The following is a 14,308-nucleotide window of genomic DNA, read 5'->3' as shown; positions in this document are numbered from 1 at the left end:
CTGGTCATTGTTTTCCCTAATTAATACTAAATTGTTAGGTTCCACAAAAGGTCTCCGAATCGTTAATTACATTACTTGGCTAATAAGCATTGCTCAACCTTGTTTAGCGAGTTGGAAATTGAGGTATCCCCAGCATATTACCAAAGACCTATGGGAAAAGGTGGGGTAAAAGTATTCCTATGAGCCAATCAAGTCATTTTACGGAATGAGAAAACGTGCTGATTGGTGAACATTCAGGGATACGGGGGATAAAATTTATATTTCATACGCTTGAGCTAGTTGGAGGAGTATAGCAGTTGGTCTTGCTAAATCAAGTTGTGTCTAAAATGAGTCAAAAGCTATATGAATCAATTTTACATAAAGATAGCCAAAAATCTTCTTTCCTTATTGAGGATATACTTTTCAAGTCATCTAAGGTATAGATATGCATACATATTTTAAAATATAGAGGTAGATACATATCGATTAAGGATTTTTGTCGCAAAGATTTGATTTTTATTCCATGCTAGTTTTAAGATAAACAAAAACGGTTAAATTTTTCACTTGTGCAATAAATTAGCCTTTTTTCAATTGTGGTGTCACACAGATTTTTTTTTTTTTTTTTTTTTTTTTTTTTTTTGCAAGGATAAAACTAATAATAATAATAGATAAAACTAATTAAGTTTTCACCTTAACAGTTACATTTCATTCACAGAAATCTAATTTAAATTGCGGTTTATTAAAAGCAATAAACATATGAAAAACAAACTCAAAGTATATGAACTGGTATGGGTAAACATCACTCTTTAAAAAACTCTGTATACACAGTCACTACTAGCCATCCTTACCCCCTCCCTCCAAAAAAAGAAAAAAAATTTAAAATAAATAAATACAAACAAAATAAACACATTTTACATCCTAATAAAAATTTGCGGCCTAACTGGATGTCGAAGACGCAAAATAGTAAAAAAAACATCCTTAAGTATAGCTTACCATACCTTAGGGCTAACATGTCTTACAGAAAAAAGCTATCGCTTTGTAAAAACCTGAGGTCGCAAAACTAGCAGCAATGCTAGTCGAGTGATGATGGAAATTAAAACTACGTGTAAAAATTTCAGTATAACACTCAGGTAATGATTCACGAATACATTTAAACACAAAAATATCATTATAAAAGATAGGGTTCAAGAACATTTAAAAATATAGCCTTCAACAATTGTTCGAACAATGTTGCGGTGTGACCCCTTTCATAGAACTATGTAAACAACCAGTTGAAACATTAACATTTTTGACAAATTCTCAGAATAACCACACTTTTCAAGAAAATGTTAAAACAGCTGTGAAGTTGAAGTTGAAATTCCAGCTGATATTGGGTTTTAATCAAGTTGAATGTCATCGTAAAATACTGTGCAAGTGACTCAACCCCGTTCAAATTAACCCTTTACCTCAGCCCTCATTTAACGCTACCCCCAGTCAGCTCTCATTCGAAACGACCCCCATTCAGCACATCCTCCGTTAAATTCAACCCAATTTAACTCAATACCTATTTAATTCAATCCTAATTGAAATCAACCCATCTCAAGACAACTCCGTTCTACTCAATCATATTCAACTCAATCTTTGTTCGATTCAGCCTCATGGAGTTCATTCCCAGATTAACTCAAGTTTTTTTTCAAATTAGACATGTAACAACTCAAATAAAATTAATAAAACACATCACTTGAGAGCTTTATTGCATAAATTTATGGCCGGTCTTTGAATAAGTTATAACTAGTTCTGGTTAGAAGCTAATTAGATCGGACATTTCACAGTAAATTTGAGGTAAATTTGATGAACATACCATCTCACCTTTCTTTCAGCGCCCTTTCCAAATATAACATCCTGTACCATACCAAATATAGTTGCATACCAAATCTCCTAATTACTGAAGAATGTGGCACCAATTCACTAAAATATTTCTTAGTGAATATATTTTTGAAAATCATAGGGCGGCAATTCTGTTCTTTTGATTCCTTCAATGAAAATCCACAAAAAAAATGTAGTTTTCAATGACAATACGACTAACAAAGGTATTTCTCGAAATATAGTGGTAAAATCTAGAATACCAAATACCCCCTTTTATCATCCCCTCCTCCAATTGGTGCAACGTGCTAGATGTGATCCTGGATCTCAAGCAAAACATCAGTGATTTGTTTTTGTTTCTTTTCAGATATATTACTTGGAATAATTAAACAACTGTTGACGAGAAATAACTATTGAAAGATAATAAAAACCAACAAAAACAGCAAATTTTTATATACCAATAGCCTAGGGCTATATTCTTTAAATTTAACGATGTTAATTCCAAGAAGTATCAGCAATTTTCATTTTCCGATGTTGTAATTTATAAAAGAGTATTTAAAATATATAAAATCTATCCACAGTATATAAATGAAAGATATATTAGATTTTTTTTTGCTTTCAACAAGGGCGTAAAGGACACCCTGGCCTTTAAAGAGTTTAAGGGGTTGGTAGCCTTGCTCTTATTTGTGGTAATTTGTGCTTACTTCAAGTTTGACTTGGTTATTCGTTTTAATTTATTTACGTAGCAGGATTTATCTATTGGCCTAGCAGTCATTATCTGCTGTCTTTTTGTTCGATCTGGTATTAGTAATTATTGTTTGTCTTATGTTTTATTTATTTGTTCATAATAATTTCTGTTCCTTTTAAATAATTGTTATATGGCTTTATATCTATTCGTTTTAACTTTTGATATGGCTTTTTACTTTTGCTTGAAAGATGTTTTCGGAAAACTTGTTTTAATTAATGACAAAAGTATTTTTGATTTCATCAAATATTGTTTTCTTACACACTATCATAAAATCTACTAGTCAAAATATTCCTCTATACCTACATTGGACAAAACCAGGTTAGAAAACCAGATTGAAACAATTCAAGAAGACCACTGGGTTAAATTTCCCAGTTGCATTGCTCAAGACTTGCGATTTGAATGGAAGTCGAGTACCAGAAAGGTTTAGTTGAATTATAGGTGATTATTTCAAGAGGGCTGAGATTAGTGAGAGTGGTATACGCAGGGCTGAATTTCATGGATGTTCAGCAAAATAGATGTTGTGTTTGATGGGGCTGGAATGCATGGGATTGAGATGCAGGGGCTAATTTGAATTGGGATTTAGACACACGAGGATTGAATTGAACGATGTTGAGTTAAACGAGGTTGAGCTTAATACAGTTGAGTTTCAATGAAACGAAAAAAAAATAACGAAAAGGAACGTCACACGGTAATAGTAACAAATGATAGCTGCTGAACCCAAAGAGCTTCAAAGACTATCAATAGAATACTGTTTTTGTTACTTTACTACTACTACTACTACTACTACTACTACTAATAACTCACTGCAGCCCCAAGCCGCCTGAGGCCAACACAGCTACGCATGCTCCTCCTCCAACCTAATCTATTTAAAGCCTCCCTCTTTACACCCTCCCAGGAAGTTCCCATTTCCTTTAAATCTTTATTTATGACATCCTCCCAACCCAGAGAAGGACGACCTGCTGTTACTTTGCTTGAATGAAAACAAGATTTCCAGTAGTTTTTGACGACATATCTGTATCCCATTTACAGTCCAATCTTCTTCTGCTCGCATCGCATTTGTACTTGCTTGCAAGTAAGTACTCGTACTTGCTTTTTACCGGCAGTGTAAACATAATAGTTTCGACAAAGTAAGTGGCTGGTGTCATATGAAACAAATAGGATCAATTTCGTCAAATACGATCAATTTCCCATTGTACCATAGAAACCAGGGGAAGAAAGTATACACTGATGCACCTTTGCGAAGAGTATATCACCCTATTATAAAAAAAAGGAAATGAAAATACAACTTTTCATTTAAAAATAGAACCAAAAAAGGAAATGAAAGCCCAAAATACAAGGAGGCCTTAGAACCGAAGGAGATTGTTTTTTGGCTACAATAACAATTTCTTGTTAAACAACAATGTCTTGTAAAATTATTTTACGCTTGAAATTTTCAAAGCCTTTTTTTATTAGAAGAAAAAAAACAAGAACTTACATTCTAGGTAGTAAAAGTTTCCAAGAGTGATGTATCCTACAATCAAGTGTCACCAATTAGTTGTACAACATCTCATTTAGACGACAGACCTCGAACCGGATCTCCAGCTGGACACCTTGAACACCCGCATTTTTCTTCACCAGCTTATCCCCATGAATTGGCTTTATTCTCAGCAATAAATCCAGCTGCAGCCGCGATGGCATGCGCTGCAGCCACTTACTTAGGACCACAGCCACCATACTTTTCTCATGGACAAATTATCTCAGGGCCTAATCACCAAGACATTAGCAGAGACTACTCATCTTCCATGTTCTTGCAAACAGGTAAACTGTTTTATTAATTGTCTGAGCCATTACAAGATTATATTTCCGTGATTAATTACGAAAAGTGAAGCCCATAGTAAAGGCAACTAGGTATTTCTCTTAAATGGTTACACTTTGCAAATATGACACTGATATGTGTTTACTTCTTTGTCTTCTAGAAGAGGTTGGCCCCTAATGTGCAGAGTTTAGCTTAAGAGACAGACATTAACTTAGAATTAGAGCATGTATCGTTTTTTTGTTTTTTTTTTTCTTTTTTCGTTTTTTTTTAAGTTTCTAGAGATTTTTAGGGAAGTCTTAGAGACAACTGAAGAGAAGGATGTTTTTTGTTGTTTACTATATGTTCCAGGGCTAAGTAAAAACTTAAGAAAATTTGTGATGCGATGGTTTAATGGCAGCTTTAAGGAGTAGTAATACTTTTGGTAGTTTTAAAAATTCTGGAAAGGATCGGACTTCAATAGAGAAGCAAGGTGGGTTACATCAGATCCCATGTACTTGCGGAAGCTCGTATGTGGGACGTACTATCCAGAATTTAAAAGTGAGATTGCTACAACATCAAAACTCTATTTCGTTGGCATTAAAGCAAAACTCCAAACCTGCATATTTCACGTCAGATCTATCGGAACAGATTTTTGATTTTCTAGATCATTTGATCTTGTTCGATAAAGTCTCTTTGATTTCTAGGGACCGAGGTATAAAGTAAACTCTTAGGGAAACGATTGAAATTAAGAAAATTTGATTCAAAAACCTAGCTTTAAATAGAGACGCAGGTGAATTCGGTTTAAATCCATTTTACGATAATTTACCAAAGTTGCATAAAGCAAGGTTCATTTCTCCAAATGCGTTTGACCTCTGCCCACCTATTAATTCAAATAAAGCTAACGAACTGGAACGTGGGAGGTTGAGAAGAGTTGCTTTCGGTATTGTATTGAAAAAATATAATTCCGAAAATACGTATATATATATATATATATATATATATATATATATATATATATATATATATATATATATATATATATATATATAAGCTGTCTGTCTGTCTGTCTATCTGTCGAGTGACGTCATGTCATCATGTCGTGCTAGTTATCGTCATGTTTGTTATGACGATGACGTCATTAAAAGTATTTAAGAAAATCGTTCAAAGACAAATTTTTAATTGCAAGAAGATCGTGGACGGAAAAATGTTTAATTGTAAAATGACTGAAGAACCTACAATGGCAACAGCCGAGGAAGCTACTCAAAGAGTCTATGCCAAAAAACTTGCGGCTGATAGAGAAAGTAAGAAAAGAAAGCGTGCCGAGGAATCACAAGAACAGCAAGAAAACAGGCTTGCGGCTAAAGAACGCAAAACCGCGCAGTTAGATGAAAATCCACCTGGACAGCGAGAGTCAAAACATATCCAAACTGAAAATGATAGCGATGATGATTGGGTTTGGGATTTTGACTTGGATAAGGTCATCAATGCCTAGCAGATTTTAGTTAAAAAGCAAAGGTTCGGCGATATGTATTTCATAGTGACGCTGAAAAATAAAGAAGAAAAAGAAAACTGAAAAAAGAAAAAAAGGTAAAAAACTAAAAAAAAACTAAAATGAAAAAACACTCAAAGAGAAATTACAGACCGGGACACAAATGACTACCAGGACAGAGGGAATATAAATGACGACCGGGACACTCAAAGAGAAATTACAGACTGGGATACCGGGACACAAATGACGACCGGAACACAGGGAATATAAATGACGACCAGGACACAGGTATTTAAGAAAATCGTTCAAAGACAAATTTAAAATTGTAAGAAGATCGTTGAAAGAGAAATTTTTAATTGTAAAATGACTGAAGAACCTACAATGACAACAGCCGAGGAAGCTGCTCAAAGAGTCTATGCCAAAAAACTTGCGGCTGATAGAGAAAGTAAGAAAAGAAAGCGTGCCGAGGAATCACAAGAACAGCAAGAAAACAGGCTTGCGGCTGATAGAGAAAGTAAGAAAAGAAAGCGAGCCGAGGAATCACAAGAACAGCAAGAAAACAGGCTTGTGGCTAAAGAACACAAAACCGCGCAGTTAGATGAAAATCCACCTGGACAGCGAGAGTCAAAACATATCAAAACTGAAAATGATAGCGATGATGATTGGGTTAGGGATTTTGACTTGGATAAGGTCATCAATGCCTACCAGATTTCAAATGACGACCGGGACACAGGGAATATAAATGACGACCAGGACACAGAGACACAACTACAACGGGGACGCCGGGGGCACAGGGGGATATTTAAATGAAGACGGGGACACAGGGAATGTTCGTTTAGCAATCACCATCAACAAAGCTCAAGGGCAAGCAATCGTTAGAAAAATGCGGTATAGGTCTGAATACGGATTGTTTTCCCATGGACAATTATTATGTTGTATGTTCAAGAGTTGGTAAACCTGACAATCAATTTATATGGACAGACAATGTGACGTGTCTGTGTGGCACGTAACTAATATGGCGCGTAACGACTTACGCGCGTGGGGGGGCTTGGGGGGGCGAAGCGCCCCCACCTACTAGATGTTGGGGTGGCACGAAGCGCCACCCCAACAGCTAGTATATATATATATATATATATATATATATATATATATATATATATATATATATAATGAAAAGAGAAGTCACCAATGCAACAGCACAATTGTTTTATTACAGATACCTGGGTTACGATTTTTTTCATTGGGTTTGGTGATGATTTTTTCTCTTCAGAAGTTAAACTTACAATTTAATGAACAAATCATATATTTGTAAATATATTTTTCTTATGCGTCAAAGGAACTTCATCTGCAAAATGTTTCACGATAAAAAGCTCGAGAAGTTACTTGGTTATAAGTTACAGAAGTTATTTGTTCCTGGTGTATTAAAAAAATAAAAAATAAGAAATAAAACGATTCCTCAACCTTAAAAGAAGCACACTTAGTATTAGGCCCCAGTGCATGCGCTGATATAGTGCATTATGCAGTTTTCAACCGTCTAACCATTTGCTATTGTTGAGTACAATATAAGTAGCCTACAATAATTAAAAGTTAAGTTCTTGAGCACAATAATGTTAGTGAACGAACAAATATGTATAAAGCGGATTAAATAATATTCATGTCATGATTGAGAGCTTTTTCATTCATAGTCTGGATTCTCAGATGGTTAATAAAAAGGACAAATCCTCACCTTTCAGATTATCTTTTCAGATTCTATTCCGAGGAGTTAATCGTCAATTATATTTAAATTTCGGCAAAATTTAGAAACATAGGGTACCTAACGGTACTAAAGTTTACCTAACGGATCTCTAAATTCTTTCATCAGAATCATACACTTCGGGGTAATGAACTGTAAGTAAGGAGTGACCCGGCTCAACAGTAACCGAAACTTTAAGAACGGAATTTTGATACCGACAGATATATCAAAAGAATTGGCTTTTTATACTGTTTCCAAATACATCAATTTTATAAAGTTTAGTCTTAGTCTATTAAAGTCTATTTAAGTTTAATCTATTCAGTTTAGCATTAACTTAGTCAAAAGTTGCAAACCAGAGAAAATTTTCCGAATTTTTGAAAAAGGGGGAAACACCACCTAAAAGTTAAGTGATCTTAATGACAATCACACCATCTTATTAAGCGTATCAGAGAATCCTACTGTATACGTTTCAAGCTCCTATCTGCAAAAATGTGGAATTTTGTATATTTTGTCAGGAGAAAGATCACGGATGCGTGTTTATTTCTTTTTTTTTTGCTTTTCCCAGGAGTGATCGTATCGACCCAGTGGATCTAGAATATTCGGAGAGGGCTCATTCGAACTCAAAATTAAAAGTTCTAATGCCCTTTTCAAGTGACAAAAAAAATTGGAAGGCAACTAGGCCCCCTCCCCTGGCCCTTTTTTAACAAAATCCTCCGGTCAAAATTTCGAGACAGTCACTTTGCTTATCATAGTTGAAAGGCTCAGTAGGTATGCCTTTGGGTATAACATGACCCCACACAGACACAGGGGAAAGGTCTTTAATTTATAATATTTGCCCATTGATTACGGATAGTATTTGTAATTGGGATGTATCCATTCATTTTTGGGAGGTGGAGGGGCAAATTTTATGCTGTCTTTTCTTCCGGGGAACACTTCATTGGGAGGGAAGCTTCCAGGGAGTGAAATTGTCAAGGGAAGTTATACACTAGGGGAATTTGCCACAATTATTATATAAAATTCTTACTTTCTCTTTTCTGTCTCAATTTTCCTCGCAAGGTGGTTAAGAGTAATTGCCCGGGGTAAACTTTCACCGGGATTGAATTATTGAGAGTATATTTCCGTGGGGTGGGGGGTTTCTCCGTGAAGGTGGGGCCAGGTTTCCTGGTATTGTTTAAAAAACGATCAGAAACTAAATACAAAATAATTTTTTTCCACTCAAAGTAAAGAGCAGCATTAAAACTTAAAACGAATAGAAATTATTACGTAATACGAAGAGGGTTTCCGCATCCTCAACACTTCACTCTTTATGCTAAAGTTTGAATTTTGTCCCAATCCTTTAAGTATGACTCTTAAAACACAAGGGCCGTTTAATAGAACAATAAGACGCTTTTTAAAAGTACTAAGAAACTTTAGCGTAAAGAGTGAGCTGTTGAGGATTTGCAACCCTCTTCACACACATAATAATTTCTGTTGGTTTTGAGTCTTAATCTGGCTCTTTACTTTCAGTTGAAAAAACTTTTTCTTTTATTTAATGAATATCTAAAACCGTTGTCCGATCTCAACCAAACCTAGCAGTAAATAAGGTGTAGTGACATAACTATGTTTTTGAAGAGGATGTTGAACTGGTTTGATCGCTGTGGAAAGGGAGAGAGAACTACTCCCTAAATTACTTTCATCGGGGGATGTAGCTGAAGAGGGTACAAGAACTCAATCAAATTTGATAAGAAGTACAAGTAGGTGTCCTAGTTATACCTCCTAAGGCTACACACCTTTTTTTATTTCTGTAGAAAAGGGTTCGAATAATCTCCACTTGAAGGAGAACAATGTCATCGAGCCATTGACTATAGAAAGAAAACACCATGAAAATATCTTCTTTTTGGTGGAGTCGTTCAAAAGTTGAATTTGCTTATCACAGACACAGCGTTAAACGCAATGTCCAGCTAATTTCTGCCATTTTAGCTAGTAACAAAATATATATATATATATATATATATATATATATATATATATATATATATATATATATATATATATATATATATATATATATATATATATATATATATATATATATATATATATATATATATATATATAGTCCAGTTTAGTAGAAAATTATACAAAATTTAATCAAGAATTATCTCAACTTAAGAAATATAAGAGACTTAAGTTTAGTCAGAATTATTCAGAATAAAGTTGGTTAACTTTTCCCAGCCGGTAAAATCAAGAGACATGGTTCACCATTATAATTTCCCTCAAAGTGCAGCTGCTTCTTCGGAGTGTTTTCCGATTTGCGTGAAATGAAACGCGAGTTCTTATGAAAATTGCTTTCGGTTTCAAAACTGAAAAAATTAGATTTACGCTACTGTACAAAGTGAAATGTCGCAGCAGCCTTTGATTGGCTTCACGGACAAAAATGTTACAGGAGTAGCTCTTTGGTTATGTTTCTATGCTTTCGGTTGAACCTTGTCATTCTCGACCCTCTCAATCCCCTCGGCAGAAGAATTCAACTCCTTATAAGAAAATGGTACACATTCCTTAAAGGGAGTCTAGTGTATTCCCTGGAATACTCTCCGACAGATAATTCCCTCGAAATACCCCCCGAGGCTCCCCCCAGAAGAAGAGTACTGCAAAAACTTCATATCCGTGGAACATTACCCCTGGAAAAATTCCCCAAATAGCTTCCCCATCAATAAAAGCTTCCCCATATATAAACTTGACCAGCCAAAGGGTAAGTGAGAAAAATAATAATAATGAAAGAAAGATTTGATTTCGGAATATTCTACCTATATTCGAAAATACATAGAGAACATGTGGTGTAAAATCAAATATTTAGTTATAAGAAACTCCGAGTAAGAAACGACTCGGGTCAATAATAACCAAAACTACAAAAAATAGTAAGTTCGATAACAAATAAAACATCAAAAGAATTATCTTTTTTGTTGATTCCAAATAATAAAGTTCATCAAGTTTAATATTACAGATCAAACACTAAGAAACTAAAAACTTTTCTTGACTTGACCCCCAAAGAGGCAAGTGTATGGATTTGGCATATTAAAAAAGCATACTGCGGAGGTTTCAAGCTCCTATCTACATAAATGTGGAATTTTGCATTTAGTTCCGAGAAGAAAGATGATAGATGTATATTTATCATTTTTGTTTTATTTTGCAGTTTTTTTCTCTGGGGTGATCGAACTGGATCGATGGTCTTAGAAGATCGGGGGAGGGCTTATTCAAACGGATATAACAAGGTCTAGAGCTCTTTTAAAGTGACCAAAAATAATGTGCCTTGGGAGAATGACGCTTTCTGCCATTGTGTGGCACCAAACTATGATTTAATGATAATATTTATGATTATTCTATGATGGAGGACCAAGTTGCTATCCATTAAAAATTATATGATAACCATTCGATTTGAAATTGTAATAAAACTACATATTGAGCTTCCCATTTGCAGAGGATGCAATACTGCACTGTTGCGCGTTTGAGAATTCACATAGTCCATACACGTATTATATAAAAAAATCAAGTTTTTTTTAACTGCAAGTAAGGAGCAACATTAAAACTTAAAACGAACAGAAACTATTCCGTATATGAAAGGGATTGTCCCCTCATCAACGCCTCGCTCATTACGCTAAAGTTTTCCTTTCTTACAACTCTACTTTTTAAAACAATAAAAAACTTTAGCGTAAAGAGCGAGGCATTGAGGAGGGGACAACCCCTTTCATATACGGAATAATTTCTGTTCGTTCATGCATTCTTTATGACAGTGCAATTTTTCGTGTAGGAGAATTTTTCACGGGAACTGGGAGTAATTTTTCACATGGGGAAACTTTCCAGGAAGGGAGGGATTTCTCAGTGGGCGAATTTTCCGGGGAATTTTCCACAGCAAGAATTTCCTGCGAGGGGAATTTTTCAGGGAGGGGGGGGGTTTCGGGGTGAATTTTCCAGGAGGGGGGACTTTACAGTTGGAATTTTCCGAGGGAGAATACGACTTGCACCTCCTTAAAGACAGTTTACAAATACGCTGTTATTGTAAGATTAAATAAATAAATATTCTCTATAGTCCGACAAGTCAACACACCATGTACTTTTGAAATGCACCATGCATATAAGCTGATGCTGTATTAATTTTTTCCAAAACATAAATCCTAGCCCGAATCCATATTTTAATTTCAAGAAAGTGAGTACATACGACCTAAGGCCACGTCGTATTCACTCAAAAACATAGTGAGTGGGATGGTAAGAAAAATTTGGCTCTGTCTATCACCGAGGGATCACCACACAAATTTGACTTACTTTGACTTAAGGTTCCTGTTGCATAGTTTGTGGTGTATAGAGCATAGCAATTTTGCTCCTCAAGGAGGACTTATCTGCCACCATAAGGAGCCCTCGACAGTAGCAACATCGACCATATTGATGAACTTTTGAAGGCTGTCCTTCCATATAGTCCGAGGTTTACCCTTCAGGCGTAACCAACCAAGTGATATAGGGGGTTAAAGCCGTCTTTAGTTCTAGCAGGGGCTGTTGGTGGCATTTGAAGGAGATACCCATACCATCTAAGAGTTCGCTGGGCAATTTGTGTTGAAAATGGAGATTGGTGAATAAGGACAAGGAGCCTTTCATTACTCATAAAATTATCCCATCGGAGTCCCTGGATTCGATGGAGTTGTTTCGTCTGACAGGCACCCATTACGTTCAAGATAGTGGATAGGTCGTGTTTCACAAATAATCATGAAAACACGTCATTAAGCTGCATTATAAGTTTTCCTGGCCTAAAATATATCAGAAGCGAATAAAAGAAAGATCAATTAGTAGATTTATGTACAATAAACCTAAGCCATGGGTTGTAGTGGTCATCAATCTACAATTTAACGATTTTTTTATTCTTCTTGGCGGTAGTTACTTGTCTAAAAAAAACTTTAAGCAAGTATGGGCACTTTAACACGAAAGGTTGGTGTAAATCTATTCACAGCTTCCCTCAGCCAAATTAATTGCCCCAATAAGTTATAATTGGATATGAGTACTTCGTAAAAAAATCAGAGAGAGGGGGAGGAAGGCACTGAGTACTATTACTATCATGTCCCATTTGCCCAACGTACTTCCTCCATAAATTTCAAGCCGGTTAACAAAATAAAAAATCTTTAAACCTAGAGTTGGGGGTGCTAATGGAGGAGCCAAGGGCTATCTTGATTATAATCACACATATTAAAAGTTCTTGTAAGATTCCGCTTCAAACAATATGCAACGCGTGCAAGTCTTCAAAAAATCTAGCGGGAAGATGAGTGGGGCACTGGAGGGGCAAAAAGCCCAATTTATGGTTCAAAGCGTATAGAACGAAAATAATTTAAGTTTTCAATTTCAACAAAGCCGAGCTTTTTTTAAAATAGCCGAGCACAGTTTCTTTTAAGAAACTGTGTAGATCGGAGTGATGGGGACTTGAACAGGAGGGACTAGGCCACATGAAATCCTAGTGTTTTCTGAATTTCTGCGTGCTTCTTATGAAAATCACCAATCAGCTTTTTTATTATTATTCCTCCCTAGAAAAAAAATCCTGCACTCTTGTCTTAAAAGGCGCTAAGGTGTTGGGGGGTCTTGGGCCGCTTTGGTTAGTAAAATGACTGAGATTAAAAATCCTTGAATGATTCCTAGTTCAAAAAAAAATGGAGCACGCCTACGTTTAGCGATAAAAAAAGTGGAAGGCAGTGGCATGTCTCTGATTCTTTCACTCTACAATCATACCAATCGACAACCTTTGAGTGGTTCTAGCTAAAATAAGGCAGAACGTACCAACGTGAAAAGTTGGCAAGGGAAGAGGCAGGGGGGCGTTGGGCTGTCATTGGTCCACTTTTTTCATCCAATAGGTTGAAAATCCTTGCATGATTCCGCTTCATATACTATGGAGCGTGCTTGCCCTTCCACAAAAGCTTGGTGGGGGACGGGTTGTTCAGAATCCAATTTTTACCTTTAACTATACTGACCGAAAATCCTTACGTGATTTTTTTTTCAAACAAGGCTCCAAGTCCCTGGATTTTCACTAAAATGTTGACGGCGGTGCTGTTTAAAGAAGTATTTTGTCCCACATTTGCCCTCTGGTCATGTATATTAAAATTCCTGCGTCATCCCGGTACGAATGAGGTACAGCACACCCACCCATTGGCTAAAAAGATGGAAGTGGGAGGGAAACGAGGTTGTAGAGGGGACTACTGGCCACCTTTAGTTTTCTAGTCAGGTAAAAGCTGGTTTAAACAGTGTTTAACATACTTACCTTCAGAAAAAAAGCTGATTGTGCAAGGGCCAGGGGCAAGAAGTGGGGGATTTGGAATGGTCACAGAGGAACTTTTCGCCTCCATGAATATGGCTTGAAAAGTTTTCTTTTATTCTGAATTGAACGACGTGTATTATCCTTAATTTTCCACTAAAAGTTGATGGGGACAAACGGAAGGTGATAGAGAGGCACCGGGACAATTTGGTACCTCCAGCTCGTTTTTACATCAAATTGGGACTTGCATGTGTCTGTGCAAAGTCGTAATCTGACTATTTTTTTCCTGATAAGTGTACCGTAAAACTGAAATTTTGAGACCCTTGAAGCTTTCAGGAGTGTGGTATATACATAAGCAATTTTTTGTGGGGAAAAAAATAATGCTATGTACTTTTATCAGCTCCTAAGGGATTATATTGATCATGTTTAAATTAAAATTGCATTCCTCTTAGGTCAAAAGTTGATTTTCTTGCCTTACCCTC

At 35.9% G+C, this 14,308-nt stretch overlaps 1 protein-coding gene across 1 annotated transcript in view; it reads left to right on the top strand.

Moving 5' to 3' along the window:
* Positions 1-313: 313 nt before the first annotated feature.
* The window catches only part of LOC136027246 (brain-specific homeobox protein homolog), a 38,471-nt gene continuing 24,476 nt past the window's right edge, over positions 314-14,308 (top strand). The window contains exons 1-2 of the mRNA XM_065704316.1: positions 314-416; positions 4,051-4,366. Of these exons, the coding sequence (XP_065560388.1) occupies positions 327-416; positions 4,051-4,366 (406 nt within the window). The 5' untranslated portion in view covers positions 314-326. The remainder of the gene's footprint in view (positions 417-4,050; positions 4,367-14,308) is intronic.

This window comes from Artemia franciscana, chromosome 5 (assembly GCF_032884065.1).
Source record: "Artemia franciscana chromosome 5, ASM3288406v1, whole genome shotgun sequence".
Lineage (NCBI taxonomy): Eukaryota > Metazoa > Arthropoda > Branchiopoda > Anostraca > Artemiidae > Artemia > Artemia franciscana.
This window is presented reverse-complemented; position numbering and strand designations above follow the sequence as displayed.